We start from the raw sequence: 16,109 nt of genomic DNA on the forward strand, positions 1-16,109 counted from the left end.
TGTCTGGTCAAGAGCTTTAGACCTATTCCAGCTGTACTATGACTCTAGCTCAAAATATCCAAGTCTTACGAAGGGAGATACCTTTAAATTTGATTTTCAGCTTTATCAGCCAGTGTCGGTTTTATCATCTACTACACTAAGCTGATTGCTAGCACACAGTGTCTGCGGGGCCACCATCTCTTCCTCTTGTGTAACACAAGCACTGTGGTGACCAGTATTTGAGTCAAAGCCTATGATTTCCAGCCTGTTGCTTATGGTGCTGCTAAATTAAGTGTACCATATACCTGACTGGTTCCCATTGTCACGACAGAGAAGTGATTCAGCCCGATGTCATGGAGGAAATGGTGGTGTCCTGCGTTATTAAGCACTTGAACTTGGTTGATGCACTGCAGTCCCTGATCAATTTCCAGTATCAGGAAGAACATGCTGAGGAATATGATTTATTGTGTAAAATTATGGGAGAGACCTTTAAAAAACTCAATGCCATGGAGAGACAGCTGCAGGTAAGTGAAAAGGGTGGTGTGTGTCAACTGTTGGAAACAGTTTCTTTCATGGCAAGTGAAAGAAGTTTTCAAAGCTGTTAGTCCAAATTCCAAGCTTACAGATTGTCCTGCTTTTGTCTCAGCACCTATATGTCCGTTGTTTTCCACCCTCCTAGAGCGTGGCCGAACTGGAGCAGAAGTGGCAAAGTGAGGTGGAGGATGCCCTGCAGGGCAAGCTGGAGAACAACATGCCTTTCTTCTATGACTACCATTTTAACGAGGTGAGTGCAGTGTGAGAGTCCCCACTGGGGTACGCTGTTTAGAGAGCAAAGGTGCCCTGTGTGCTCACGCGCTCATGCATGCAAGAAAGTAGTGTTCCTTCCAGAACCTTGTATACTGTGTGACACACCCATTCTCTAAATGGCTAAATGAAAGTAGCTAGGAGGACATGTTAGCATACAAGTACTTGATTTTAAGCTGGTTGATAGCCTTGTCAGAAGGCTAAAGAAATTACCATTATTAGGCTGGTGAGATTCTCAGTGGGTTGAGGTGCTTACCACCAAGCCTAGTAAGTAACCTGAGTTCCAGCCCTGAGAACAGTGTGATAGGAGGACTTGTCCTCTAACCTCCACACAGGCACTGTGGCACATGTGCACATGTGCACACACACACACACACACACACTCTCTCTCACTCACTCACACAGTAATAAATAATCAAATAAGTAAATAGAGGGAAAAGATATTACCATTATTATCAAATTTTGCTTTCAAACTTTAAAAATCAAAAGAAAAATTAAAAAATACAGCTTGAGTTTGAAATCCCCAGAAAATAGACCATGAAAATTTTAAACTTTATCCTATCAAATAAAAGTATATAATTTCAACATTCAAGAAGTCAAGGTAGGAAGATTGTGAGTTTAGTGTCAGTCTGCACTACAAATCGAGACGCTGTATCTAAAGAGTTAGGTCCAAGGCTATAGCCCCTCACGAGAGAGCACTTGCTCAGCATGTCCAAGGCACTGGTTTCATTCCTGCAGTGTGGAAAGGGCAAACAAATCAGCCGGCCGGTGGTGGCAGCGCACGCCTTTAATCCCAGCACTCGGGAGGATCTCGGTGAGTTCAAGGCCAGCTTGGTCTACAGAGCGAGATCCAGGACAGGCTCCAAAACTACACAGAGGAACCCTGTCTCAAAAACAAACAAAACCAAAAGCAGGGCTCACTTGTACGGGAGCAGAGCACACAAGCCGAAGGTGGTGGTTGGCCCTGACTGCTGTCCCTGCTAACAAATGTATAGTAAGCTTGGTCCTTGCAGGTCATGCATACCGTCCTTTCTTGATTTTTCCTTCTTTAGAACAAAATGAAAGAACTAGAACTTTTGTGTTCAATGAAGGAAGTCTCCTTTGATGGAAATGATCTTGAAAACATGGTCCTCTCCCTGAGGTTAGTGATGTTACTCACTCTCAAGCTGGCTCCTTACCTTGGTGCTCAGGACACTGCAGGTTTTTCAGTGTTGTGTGTTCATCAGATACTCAGAGTTTCTTACTGGTAAGTCCACAGCTCTGGTTGAACACTCAGGAGGTAGCCCAGGCATTTGAAACAGAAGAAGGGCAGATGAGCAGTGTTCACTAGGTGACTGCTGAGCTGTCCTCGTCCCTGAATGCTGAGTGGGCTGAGCTGGAGAACAACTAAACCCACCTCAGTCTCTCTCTCTAGGGAGAAGTTCCTCCAAGAGGTGAATTCCCTCACTCAGAAGCCCTCTCACCCCCTGGCCAAAACGAAGACGCTGGTGAAGAGCCTGATGAACCGAGCCGAGCTGCTGCTGCATGTCACCATTGCAGCCCAGTCAGGCCTCACCAGGAGCATCTCAGGGACACCGGCAGAGACGCCTGGTACTGCTGCAGGCTCTTCATAAATAGACATCAACTATTGTTAATGAATCCACTCCTGGGTTTCCTAGAACAGCGGAAAAGGAAATGGAAACATTTTCCTTCTTGCCTCTCATTGTCTTTAGTCTAAGACTTGAATCCCTATGGAGTCAACTTGAATGGATCCCCTTTGGCTTTGAAGGTTCCTCCTGGGGCCTCTGAGGAGTGCAATGGCATGGGTTTGCATAAGCAGTGCTCCCTGTTTTAAGTTCAGAGTAACAGAAGCATTTATGTAATCAGCATTGTCAGTCTCAGAGTGTGCCAGTCTCCTCCCTCCCTCCCCCTCCCTCCCTTCTCTCTGTCTGTCTGTCTTTCCTCCCTTCCTCCCTCCCTCCCTTCCTTCCTTCCTTGACAGAGTGACAGTTTTGTAGACCAGGCTGGCCTCAAACTCACAGAGATCCACCTGCCTCTGCTTCTCAAGTGCTGGGATTAAAGGCGTGCACCACCACCAACCCAGCTCAGTCTTTTTTCTTTACTCAAAGCTGGGTTTGCATTATATAGGACCTTCTGGCAGGACTTGACATAAATTGATTATTACTGGAAATCCCCAGATCACAGTTTTTTAAAAGTCTTTTAAATTATTATTTTTTTAAAGATTTATTTATTATGTACGCAGTGTTCTGCCTGCATGTATGTCTGCAGGCCAGAAGAGGGCACCAGATCTCATTACAGATGGTTGTGAGCCACCATGTGGGTGCTGGGAATTAAACTCAGAACCTCTGGAAGAGCTGCCAGTGCTCTTAACCGCTAAGCCATCTCTCTAGCCCCCTAAATTATTATTTTTTTAACAATTATTTTATGTGTATGAGTGCTTTACCAGAATGTATGTCTGTGTCTGGTGCTGGCAGTCTAGAAGAGGGAACTGGATCCCCCGGACATGGAGTTACAAATAGTTGTAAGCCACCATGTGGGTGCTGGGCACCAGCCCAGGTCTTCTGGAAGAACAAAGAGTACTCTTAAGCTCTGAGCCATCTCTCCAGGCTTCTCTTCCAGGTTACATTTTAATTCTTAGTTTGTAAATGTGCCTTCCAGGGAAATCAGTGAGGTACCAACAATGGTCCACTATGTGTATCCCTGGCCAAAACCACCTTTGTTGAATTAGAGCAGCGTATTTTTAATGGAAACTTCAGACACTCCATGAAGTTGATTACACTCTCCAGGGGGCTCGCAATCATAGGTAACAGGCTGATAGCACCTGAGAGACAGGTTTACCATATTTTAGATTTAAGCTGTCTACTCTTTTTTTTTTTTTTTTTTTGGTTTTTCGAGACAGGGTCTCTCTGTGTAGCTTTGTGCCTTTCCCGGGACTCACTTGGTAGCCCAGGCTGGCCTCGAACTCACAGAGATCCGCCTGGCTCTGCCTCCTGAGTGCTGGGATTAAAGGCGTGCACCACCACCGCCCGGCTAAGCTGTCTACTCTTAAGATGTGAAGGGACTTCTCCCTACAGTTTTGTCTTGTTTTGTTTGTTTTTTCCTTTTCATCTGTGTGTATGGGGGACATGTGTGCTTGTGCCTTCAGAGGCCTAAGGTTGCGGTTACCCTTAGCAGCTCTTCCACTTTGTTCCTTGGGACAGAGCCTCTGGCTCGAACCCAGAGCTCACCCATATGGCTAGTCTTTCTTGCTAGCCAGCTTACTTTGGGGCCACCATACTCACATGGCGTTTACATGGGTTCTGGAGCTCTGAATTGGTCCTCAGACTGCTATGGCAAGCTCTTTAATGTTTGAGCCATCTCCCCAGCCCCTCAATCTAATTATTTTTAATTTTTTAAAATAAAACAACTTGGGGCTGGTGAGGTGGCTCAGCAGTTAAGAGCACCGGCTGCTCTTCCAGAGGACCTGGGTTCAATTCCCAGCACCCACATGGCAGGTCACAACTGTAACTCCAATTCCAGTGGATCTAACAACCTTACATAGACACACATGCAGGCCAAATATCAACACACATTATAAATAAATAAATATATAGATAAACAAATAAATAAATAAATAAATGTTACTTTTTAAAAATTTTAAAAATAAAATAACTATGGGACTAAAGAGATGGCTCAGTTGTTAAGAAAGCTTCCTACTCTTGCAGAAGACCCTGTTTCAGTCTTCAGCACCCGTGATAGGAGGCTCACAACCACCTGTGACTCTATCTTCAAGAGATTGGATATCCTCCTTTGGCCTCCATAGAAACTGGCACTCATATGTGTGCACATGAATACACACACATACACTTGAGAATGGAATAAATATTTTAAAAAATTAAAATAAAAAAATTTAAGTTCCAGATTGTGCAGCTAGAGAACAAAAGCAAATCTGGGCAGCACCAAGACCCTATAAAGATGCAGGGATATAGCATGGTGGGTCAGTACCTGCCTACCTAATTAATGTGCAGTAGCCATGGGTTCAATACCAGTACCCCCCAAAAAAGAGAGGGGGGGATTAATAATTCCATTTTGTGCCTTCTTGCCTTTTTCCTCTCTTCAGTCTTGAACACTGAACCTAAGGCTTTCTGCATGCTAAGCAAATGCTGTACCACTGTGCTGTAGCCCCAGCTCCCTACTTTTTAGAATGTTTATATTGAAGCCAAGTGTGATAGTGCACACTTTTAATCCCAGCACTCCGGAGACAGGCAGGCGGATCTCTAAGTCTGAGGCTGGCCTGGTCTACAAGAGTGAGGTCGAGCACAGACAGGACTACACAGAGAAACCCTGCCTCAAAAATAAATAGATAGATAGATAGATAGATAGATAGATAGATAGATAGATAGATAGATAGATAGACAGACTACACAGAGAAACCCTGCCTCAAAAATAGATAGATAGATAGATAGGTAACAAAACAACAACAAAAAGAATGCTCATATTGAAATAAACACTGATAGTTATTAAATAAACTTTTGTCCTTTTTTTGGAAAGCCAGTTTAATAAAAAAAAGACTTTAAATTTTCAAGCTAAAAATAAAATTTAACCACATATTTAGGTTTTTAAAGTTACTGCTTACTCTCGTCAGTATTCTTTGCTAGCCCAATTACTGGCTGAGCCCTGCCCTAGGGGCTTCTGTTACACATAGCTGTTGCTGTACCTCCCTACAGATCAGACACCAGAAGTGGTAAGCATTTTTCCTCCTCCTTGCAGCATGCAAGTCAGCTTCAGAAACAAAGGTGGCATCTCATGCTGTCCGGCAGCCTGTTTTCCTTCGAAGCATGTCTGCTCCTTCTGACCTGGAAATGATTGGTAACGAAGACTTGGAATTTACTAGAGCAAATCAGAGGTAAATGGTCTTTGGCCAAAGCAGATCCCAGTGTGTAGTTTACACGAAGTGTTCAGACAGCCACCCTGAGCATGGTTATTTGCTCATCTGCTACAGTTGTGTTTTCTGTAGGCGTCGCCACGTGACCAGCCACCGCAGCAGCTCCTTTACACTCCTGCAGTCGCTGGCCATCGAGGACAGCAGGGACAAGCCCACATACAGCGTTCTGCTGGGGCAGCTGTTCGCTTTCATTGGCACTAACCCCGACCAAGCGGTAGGTCACAGACATGCACATCTCCGATGGACGGCTCCTGGCAGCTGGAGCACAGATGACAGTGAATGTCAGCGTCCTTCCTCCCGTGCCTTTCAGGTGTCCAGTAGCAGCTTCCTCTTGGCTGCACAGACAAGGTGGCGGCGGGGAAACACGCGGAAGCAGGCCCTGGTGCACATGCGGGAGCTGCTGACTGCGGCCGTGCGAGTTGGGGGAGTGACACACTTGGTGGGCCCGGTGACAATGGTCCTCCAGGGAGGGCCCAGGTCAGTGGTTCCGTTCATTCACACTGTCCGTCCACCGTGGGCAGAAGCACGGCTGCACTTGCTCACGTTGGTCTCAGATTTGTTTGTTCCTACAGGGTTTCTCTGTGCAGTCCTAGCTGTCCTGGAACTCACTCTGTAGCCCAGGCTGGCCTCAAACTCACAGAGATCTGCCTGACTCTGCCTCCTGGGTGCTGGGATTGAAGGTGTGCACCGCCGCCGCCACCACCACCACCGCTGTTTTCAAATATTTTTATAGTGGTGTATGATTTTGAAAAAACATCTCAGGATACAAGCAGAATGGAAGGTCTCTTTGACACCATCCATTCTAAATTGCCCCTGTTCTTTTTGGGGTTTGTTGTACCAACCATATACACATACATAGCTCCTCAGTTCTCTTTGTCTTGTAACTATCCATGTGTGATGTTTCCATGTGGAAGAGTTTATGTTACATGTTTGTCCCTACAGTTATGGTTGTTTTTCTCAGTATATCTTAGACATCACTGTCTTTTCAGCCTTAAAGGATCTGCTTCTTCATTACTGAAAGCACCATAGAGCTCCACTACACTTCTGTTTTTATGCTTACCTCCTGTCTCCTCATGGATGCAGAGGGTCATTCGTTATTTTCTCTCAGTTTTGCATTGACTGCAGTGATACAGTAAACCTAGACTTTTATACACTTTTATGCCCTTCAGTGATAGTTTTTATTTAATCAATTCCTAAAACTGTCAGTATAGATCCTAACTCAGAAGGCCTTGGCATGTGTTTGGGGAGTTTTTCATGCCAGGGGTCAGAGGTCCCCGCAGAACAGGAAAGGTTAGAGCTGCCGCTGGAGCCTTGTGTCTTCTGGTGCTCTTTGATGCAGTGTGGCCAGCAGGCAGAGGGTCGGTGGCTGCTAAAGAGAAGTTCCTGCCAATCAGGAGAGCTTGTGCCTTTTTGGAGAAACAGCTTTAGTGTGGTAGAGGCTTGAAAGACAGAATTTTAGGTCTTACTTGGGTGGGTCTGTCCTTGGCTGTTGGTCAGACTGGCATGTCCAGAGCCAGCAGTCCCTGTGACAAAGCCTATGACTATGTACATGCCCACCATTTCCAGGGTGCCTGGAAGGAAATGTTCAGACACCAACCACCCCTACTTTGATTACCTTTTCATTTTTGCACAGTCTTTAATAATATCATTTATTACAATTTTGAAAATATGAAGAACATTCAGAAGAATTCCTTTTTTTAGTTTTTTTTTTTTTTTTTTTTTTTTTTTTTTTTTGACAAGATTTCTCTACGTAGCTCTGGCAGCTGTCCTGGGACTCACTCTAGACCAGGCTGGCCTCAAACTCACAAAGATCTACCTATCTCTGCCTCCTTCCTGAGTGCTGGGATAAAAGGCGTGTGCCAACACCACCTGGGTGTTTTTTTCCCCCCTGAGGAAGAATAAAATTCTAATGTACAATCTCCTAACATTTTAGTGTATATTCTTGTTCTGACTATGGGTCTCTACTGTGTTGCTTCCACAGCTGGGACTACATCACACTTGATAACCAGTTCTCTGTGTGTTCGTATGTGGACGCATATGTGTGCACACGTGTGCGTGTGCTTGTGTGCAGTCAGGCACACAGACAGCATGGCTCATGTGTGACAGTCACAGGAGAATTTCGATTCAGTTCTCTCATTCTGCCTTGATGAGGCAGGGTCTGTCTTCTGTCACTGTGGTCTATCCCCCGACGTGTTGACCTGTGAGCTTCAGGCTGGTCCTGCCTCTGCCTCCCTCTCTCTGTAGGAGTATGGATGTTACAGGTGCCACCATTTCAGTTCCAGAGAGCAGACTCTGGGGTCAGGCTTGTGCAGATGGCGCATTGACCCACTGAGCTGTTGTCTTCTGGCCCAGTTCCCTGTCTTCATTTCACTTAGTTATCTGTTTGTTTGCTGAGTTTTGGTCTTCTCAGACAGGGTTTCCCTGTGTCGCCCTGGCTGTCCTGGATCTCGCTCTGCAGACCAGGCTGGCCTCGAACTCACAGAGATCCACCTGCCTCTGCCTCCTGAGTGCTGGGATTAAAGGCCCAGTTCCCTGTTTTTAAACTCTGCATTATTTGTGTTTATTTTTGTTATTATAAACAGTATTACATTACAAATCTTTGTACATAAATCTTTATAATTTCAACTCTCAGCTAATATTAATTGAAATAGAATCAGCCCCATGTTGTGTTTTTACATTAGGAAAGGATTGTTTTTCATACCTGGTCTCTCGTCCTCTGCTAGTAATTAGAGTGTGAACTTGAAGGAGACTCTTTCTAGTCTGTTAGACCTCGCTTTTGCATTAATGTCCCTCCATTTCCAGTCCTCAGTGCTGCCCAGGCTATGACAGACATGTCTCATGGCTTATTATCAAATACATTCCTTGTTCTTACTACTGCTGGGTGTTCAAGCTTCATCACAGGTTCTGAAGAACTCTGCAGGAGAGAGCCTTGTGTAACTTTCCCTAAGCCAAGATTGCCTGGGGTCCTCCTCAGTGTGGAGCATCTTGTTTGAGGGACTCCTGGGCATCCTTCCCAACACTTTTCCATGACCTGCAGCTTTTGGCATTAAGCTTGGTGATCTCCAAGATCCCTTTATCTCTGTATTCTTGGCACTGGGCTTCTTGGAAGGGCTCCTATGTGTCCCTCCTTACATTATTGCTGATGTCTTCAGGACACCTGAGCTTGGTCTTTGTCTCCTAGAATTGAAGAGCTCACCTGCGGTGGGATGGTGGAGCAGGTCCAGGAAGCCTTCGGTGAGACCATGACCTCTGTGGTGTCTCTGTGCGCTCGGTACCCTATTGCTTGTGCAAACAGCATTGGGCTCCTGTGTACCATACCTTACACCAGGTGAGTGTGGACGTGCCATTGGCCTGTGGGGTGTATATCAATGTAGTCAGCTAAGCAGAAGGCAATTTTTTGTTTTGTTTTTTAATTTATAAAGTTGGATTTTGAGGAGCTAGAGAGCTGTCTCTTGCTGAGGGTATGAGTTCAGCTTCTAGCTCCAGGGGATCCAACACCTTCTTCAGATATGGGCATGCACCTGCACACATGGTATACATCACACTAGACACATACATACACATAAGTAAAAATAAAATGGTAAAATTGGATTTTTTTTGATTTGGTTATCGAATACCTCCTCAGGATCTGTCCTAGTGGCATGTGTCTACAATTCCTTAGTCAAGTGGCCAATTGCTGCCATTAGGATTATGTCACTGTGTAGATTCGGAGGTTCAAAATGACATCTGTGGAGCTGGGCGTGGGGTGCACGCCTTGAATCCCAGCACTCGGGAGGCAGAGGCAGGAGGATCTCTATGAGTTCCAAGCCAGCCTGGGCTACAGAGCAAGTTCCAAGATACCCAGGGCTGTTACACAGAGAAACCCTGTCTGTTCATTTTGTCTTGGCACAATTATGTTCTTTCTTGAGTCACTTAATTAGCAGCGTAGAGCTGTTAACTGTTCATGGAGTCATTTGAATGCCCTTATAATAAGATAATTACTGGGGGGAGGGGGGAGGCTAGAGCAGTTAAGAGTGCTGGTTGATCTTCCAGAGAACCTGGGCTCTGTTCCAAGCACCCACATGGCGACTCACACCTCTCTGCACTTCTAGTCCCTGGCCTCCAAGGGCACCAGACACACACTGTGCACAGATAAACATGGAGACAAACCACATAAATAATTGTTTTTGAAAACAGATTATTATTTTGTCTATTATTGAGTTGACTCATCAGTTTCTGGTTTGCTCTCGTGTGTGAACAAACCTGATTTTGAAGGCACTTCTCTAAGGGCATCACCACTATAGGAAAAGTGTCCTGGGTGATTGTACATGGTAGTACCCTTAACGAAAAGGTACGGATGTGTTCCACCCCTCTCTGATAGCCTGAATCTTCCTGAGAGCTTCACAAAGGCTGGTCAGTCATGGTTTTTCATTCCATTTCTGCTCTTCCCCAGGAGTGAAGAGAAGTGCCTGGTCCGCAGTGGCCTTGTGCAGCTCATGGATCGACTCTGTAGCCTGAGCAGTCAGACCGAGTCCAGCTCCAGTGAGAAGCAGACCAAAAAGCAGAAGGTGGCCACCATGGCCTGGGCTGCCTTCCAGGTGTTGGCCAACCGCTGTGTGGAGTGGGAGAAAGAGGAAGGTGAGCAGTGGGACTCCACTCTGCCCACGGGTGGCAGAGGAGAGGGCAGTATTGAACTACTCATCAGGTGGCACCAAAACTACACAGAAACCCTGTCTTTAAAAAAAAAAAAAAAGTTGACTTAGTGGTTGGGAGTACTTGTTGCTCTTGTAGACAACCTAGGTTCAATTCACAGCACCCACATGGTGACTCACAACTGTAGGTAACTCCAATCCAAGGGGACTTGACACCCTCTTCTCCCCTTGGCGGGTAGGGTGCCAGGCACATGGTGTACTTACATACATGCAGGGCAAACACTCATATGTTTAATAAATATGTTTATTTAGTTACTTTATAGCTTAGGTCCTTATAAAATCACACAGTGTTTGCATGGAACCTGTGTGCATCCTAGGCTACATACGATGCCTACCTAATACAGTGTCAATGCTCTGTTGATCTTTTTTTTTTTTTTTCCGGAGCTGAGGACCGAACCCAGGACCTTGCGCTTGCTAGGCAAGCACTCTACCACTGAGCTAAATCCCCAACCCTCTGTTGACCATTTCTATACTGACTGGACCTTTTTCTTTTCTTTTTTCAAGGCAGGGTTTCTCTGTGTAGTCCTGGCTATCCTGGATCTCACTCTGTAGACCAGGCTGGTCTCGAACTCACAGAGATCCACCTGCCTCTGTCTCCTAAGTGCTGGGATTAAAGGCATGCACCACCACCACCACCACCACCACCTGGCGGTATTCTAATGTCTTAAAAGCCTATTATACTATATAGTAGACAGAAGAGGAGTTAAGTCATTGTTCCTTTAAGAACTGTGGTCTGAAAAAAAAAAAGAACTGTGGTCAGCAGTTAAAAGCACTTGCTGCTCTTTCAGTGAACAGTACAGTTCTCAGCACTCACATCAGGCAACTCATAACCAGCTGTTACTCCAGCTTTAGGGCACCTGATTTGCTCTTCTGGCCTGTTTGGCATCTGCGCGCACGCGCGCGCGTTAAAACAATAAATCTTAAGAAAAAGAACTGTGGTCTGGCAAACGAAGTTGGTGTAGAAATACTGATGGTGTGATGGGAGCCCTGGCCCCAGTGGAGGTGCTTACTACGTGCTATGGAACAGACTGGCTGAGTGTGAGATCCAGAAAAGCTTCTCGGGAGAGAATGTGAGCACAGGACTGCAGAACTGAACAGACAGCGTGTGTAGCTCTGGGATCTAGACATGCGTAGGAAACTCAAGACACATGTGGCTTTTACAAAGGATGCTTGTGAAGTGGAACTAGAGTATAAACATGGGATTGTGTTATTCCTCTGTTACACATGACTTAATTATATCTCAGTCTCACGAGAAGGCCTCCCCTCAGCCTTGACTGTTATGTGTAGATATTGTCTGATGAGACTCTGACTGGTTAGTGAAACATCAAACAAGATAAAATGAGTCTAAAGGATGCTTTAATGAAGGGAGATGGAGAGGGAGGACTCACATGACTGGGAGGGAGGACTCACATGCAGTGAGACCGAGAGGGAGGACTCAGCATGCCTACAGACTGGTATGCTCTCCCTCAGTGCTCACTGCTCTTCTTTCCTTCCTCCAACTCTGAAGGTGGCTCCACAGAGGCTGTGCACTCAGGGCTGGCCCGTCAGGTGTCCAGTCTCCTCACCAACCACCTTGCACGAGCTACTGAGTGCTGTGGCAACCAGGCTGCTGGCAATGACGCCCTGCAAGATGTCCTGAGTCTTCTCAATGACCTCTCCAGGTATGGAAGGCCCTGGAGAACAGCCTGTTCCCTTCAGTGGCTGGAGTAACTTTTGCTTCTGTTAATTTTGGAACATCCAAGTTTCCAGATTTTTTTTGACACACTGGTGCTTCAAGAAAAATAGTAGAGAATAAAGTCATTGGAACATGGTATTTAGTCTCAAAATGTGAGGATTGTCTAGAGGAACAAGGCACTGTTGTTTGCTTTATGACTTGATGGCACCAGCCACGGGCCTTGCAGGCATGTACACCTGCATTTCAGACCCAGATTCCAGTCATCTAAGAGTAATGAAAAGGATCAGTTGAGGATGGTGGGTAGCTCAGTGGTAAAATGTTGTCTGATGTGCACAAACCCCCAGCCAGGTTCCATGCTCCACACCACACACTCATAGAATCAGTCGGGGCCTGTAATTACTTCGTTCTTTTGCACTTATCTAAATAAACAGGAGTGATTCTCCCTGGGCACCCCGTGTTCCCATGTCACATACATGACAGTGTGTCCTGGCTTTTGCTGGCTCAGTAGGTTTGGCCGTCACAGGTCACTGGTGTTGGGGACTGTAGCACTGGGACAGCTTTGCTCTTGGCATGCACGTTCTGAAGGCATGAGTGTAGAACTGCAAAGCTCCTAGTTTAGGCTTCTAGTCTTGGTGCTCTGGACACCTGCGCTTGAGGCACCAGCGATGAGAAAAAATGAGGAAATTATCCTTCCCAGGTGTTATGGGTTAGCTTTTTTATCAACACTTATTTTATGTTTGCTCCAGACGGCCATTCTTTGCACACAGTGTCAAGTCCATGTCTTCCTCCTGAGGTCTGAGCTCACTGGTTTGTCTAGCTCCACCTCGGGAACACTTGTTTCTAATGTCTGTGTGTGACCTTCTCAGCACAGTGCCCTTTTTCTCCATCTTGCAGGAGCCACATAGGGAAAGCCATCTTGAGCCAGCCAGCCTGTGTGTCCAAACTCCTTTCCCTACTGCTGGATCAGCGTCCATCCCCAAAGCTGGTGCTGATCATTCTTCAGCTGTGCCGTGCAGCTCTGCCTCTGATGAGCGTAGAGGACTGTGGGAATGTGGAGCTTCCACCCTGGAGCTACTCTGTCCCCTCCCTCAACAGTGAGCAGGAGGACCCGAGTGACCCTGCCTCCAAGATCGCCTCTCTGCTCTTAGCCAAGCTGGCAGACTATGTGGTCCCAGGTGAGGAGTGCCTGGACAGGAGGTGATGCTGGGAGCTCAGCTCCTGCCGTGGCCAGGCCCCCAAATGCACCTGTGTGCTCTGTGATAAAGGAGAGATGGCGGGAGAGGGAGGGGTGGGAGGCTTTTCCTGAATGGGGAAGCACACAGCACAGCACTGTTTCTAAGTCGGCCTTGGTTTTTGCTTTAAGGATGTCAGACGGTTCTTTCTCCAACTGCTTCTGAACCTGATACCACATTGACAAAAACCAGTCCTAAGAATCCCTTAAAAGGAGATAAAGATCCTGGAGAAGAAAGTGAAGCAGTGGACGGCAAGCTCTCCATATTCATCCACAAGCGGGAAGATCAGTCCTCCCATGAGGTCCTCCAGCCATTGCTGAGGTGACTGCAATGCCTAGAGTAGCAGTGCCACCAGAGACCACCCGTGTCTCAGGCACTGTGCCTGCCTCAGCCCTGTGCAGACAGCCCAAGTAGGCACACACTGTGGCTGCCACCCCTGAATGAGGCAGACCTAAGCCTCTAGAACCCCAGGGTGAGCTGTGATGTGGTGCTTCCTGTCTAAGCCAGCAGAGGGCTCCAGCAAATGGCGAGCCAGTCACTTCTGTCACCCCTGTGGGGTCCACGGTGTCTCTAGCTGTGAGGACAGTGCTTCAGATGTTGACATTCTTCAACCATAAAACATTAACTGACTGAAGTATAAATGATACAGTGGCTCAACAAGGAAACGAAACCTGTAATTATCCTTAGAAGGCAGTGGGGCGGCCTACTGTATAGCACAGGGCACCTTAGACAAGTGCCTCTCTTGTAAGAGTGATCTGTGAAGTCATCCTCATGCTTGGGTCCCTTGTTTGCCAGGACGGCCTATGAAAAAGTGGTCTCATCTGAGCACAGTCATGGTAAGTGCTCAGGTGAAGAACTCTCCCAGAAACACGTGGCTGCACAGCCATCACAAAACTGATACAACGAGGCCCGTTCTGGAGAAGAGGGCGCTGGGTTGTTAGGAGCGAAAGCCAGGCCTGCCTGCGGGCACTGCCTTCACGCTGCGGTTGAGCTGCCCGTGTACCAGGCCACCTCCTTAGAGCTGTCTCTAGGGTGTTGTGTTTGTCTGCATTCTTAAAAACGAGCTTTGTTTTGGGTCCTAAAACATCTAAAATTACAAAAAAGTTATTTCTTTTTTGAAAAAAGGAGAGTCTATGGATTTTAAAAGCTAGTTTTAGATCCAGCAAGATGGCTTAGCAGATAAAATCCATTGCCACTAAGTCTGGTGACCTGAGTTTTGTCTCAAGAACCCACTTGATGGAAGGAGAGAACAGACTCCTATAAATTGTCCTCTGGTGTTTTCTACATCCATGCTGTGATACATGCATAAACATACTCACGCACACACGCGCGCGCGCACGCACACACACACACACACACACACACACACACACACACACTAAAGCCAGTGGTAGCATCTAAACAGGGCCTGAACACGTGGTTGCTGGGTGACATATGCTCCTTTCTAACATTCTAAAAATGACTCACCCTCTCTGCCTGCCTTTTTGCAGTAGCTCAGAAGGACGGCCTTTTCGACTTGGTACCGGTGCCAACATGGAGAAAGTTGTGAAGATGGATCGAGACATGACCAAGGTAACCGCATGGGGAAAGCTGATAGAAGAACATTTACCACACTTTGGGTTTGCAGAAGAAATCGGTTTTTTAAATGTTAATTCAATGGTGTGTGGTGACATGGCCTTTAGTCCCAGCTGAAGCTCAGTTTAAATAAGATATATGAGATGTCAGCTCAAACTTACTCAGGAGCCAAGAATGGCTTTCTCCTGCCACCACCTCCCAAGTGCTGGGATTTCAACGTTGCCATGCCTCAGAGCCTCATAAATGCTTGGTAAGCCCTCCACCAACTGAGCAATTCCTGGGAAAGAACCTAGTTTTGACCTATAAGTTTTGCTTAGCCCCTTTAAGGGAATTTTATAGTCATAAAATAGTTATGAAATTGAAGAGAGGTGAAAGGCTGCTAAGAGAATAATCCTCAAGCATGACCAGGGCTGAGGAGGCAGCTCAGTTGGCAGAGTGCTTGCCTAGAATGCCCTGGGCTTGATCCCCAGCACTCTGTGAACCAGGAGTGGTGATAAAAGCCTGTGATCCCAGTGTTCAAGAGGTGGGGGGGGGGGATCTGTGGATAGGATGTGGAGTGAGTAGAAAATTTTGTAATAAAGGAAAATGAAAGAAAAAAAAAGAGGTGGAGGAAGCAGGAGGGAGGATCAGAAGTTTAGTGTTTCCCGTTTTATATCACAAGTTTGAAACTAACCTGGGATACATGAGCTCCAATATCAAAAAGACAGACAAAAATAAGTATAGACAAAAAATCATAAAGATATAAAACATGGGGTTGGGGATTTAGCTTAGTGGTAGAGCGCTTGCCTAGCAAGCACAAGGCCCTGGGTTTGCTCCTCAGCTCCATGGGAAAAAAAAAAGATATAAAACATGTTCACTTTCACAACTCATTAAAGGAATAAAAGCAACAGTGACAAACAATTTTTTTTTAACCAGATATTGTTATGAGACATGGTAATACTCATTAGTGTCAGCCATGGGTGAGTGGACATCTCAAGATCCAGGGGCAGAATTGAAACACAGTTGGGGGGTGCGCCTTTCATCCTAGCCTCGGGGCAGAGGCAGGTGGACTCCAAGAGTTCCAGCCTAGCCAGGGCTGCATCGTGAGACAACATGTTCTTCCATTTATTTAAAAGCCAAACAGAATAGATTTAGGGATGGCTAAAGACATTAGCACATTTGAATCATGAGATGCCAGGCATTTAGAAACAAACCTAACTCAAAACCAATCAAGCAGATTGTAAGGTGTG

General features: G+C 46.3%; 1 protein-coding gene across 7 annotated transcripts in view; it reads left to right on the forward strand.

Moving 5' to 3' along the window:
- The window catches only part of Hectd4 (HECT domain E3 ubiquitin protein ligase 4), a 171,952-nt gene that overhangs the window by 100,123 nt on the left and 55,720 nt on the right, over positions 1-16,109 (forward strand). For 4 of the 7 annotated variants that reach the window (XM_037198666.1, XM_037198667.1, XM_037198669.1 and 1 more), the window contains exons 26-38: positions 311-503; positions 659-763; positions 1,836-1,924; positions 2,198-2,373; positions 5,533-5,668; positions 5,765-5,921; positions 6,018-6,184; positions 8,889-9,035; positions 10,140-10,324; positions 11,906-12,059; positions 12,968-13,248; positions 13,437-13,626; positions 14,796-14,877. In XM_037198666.1, the coding sequence (XP_037054561.1) occupies positions 311-503; positions 659-763; positions 1,836-1,924; positions 2,198-2,373; positions 5,533-5,668; positions 5,765-5,921; positions 6,018-6,184; positions 8,889-9,035; positions 10,140-10,324; positions 11,906-12,059; positions 12,968-13,248; positions 13,437-13,626; positions 14,796-14,877 (2,062 nt within the window). The remainder of the gene's footprint in view (positions 1-310; positions 504-658; positions 764-1,835; positions 1,925-2,197; positions 2,374-5,532; positions 5,669-5,764; positions 5,922-6,017; positions 6,185-8,888; positions 9,036-10,139; positions 10,325-11,905; positions 12,060-12,967; positions 13,249-13,436; positions 13,627-14,795; positions 14,878-16,109) is intronic. The other 3 variants (XM_028855651.1, XM_028855654.1, XM_028855655.1) reach the window with 1 other exon arrangement.

The sequence above is a fragment of the Peromyscus leucopus genome, chromosome 23 (assembly GCF_004664715.2).
Source record: "Peromyscus leucopus breed LL Stock chromosome 23, UCI_PerLeu_2.1, whole genome shotgun sequence".
Classification (NCBI taxonomy): Eukaryota; Metazoa; Chordata; class Mammalia; order Rodentia; family Cricetidae; genus Peromyscus; species Peromyscus leucopus.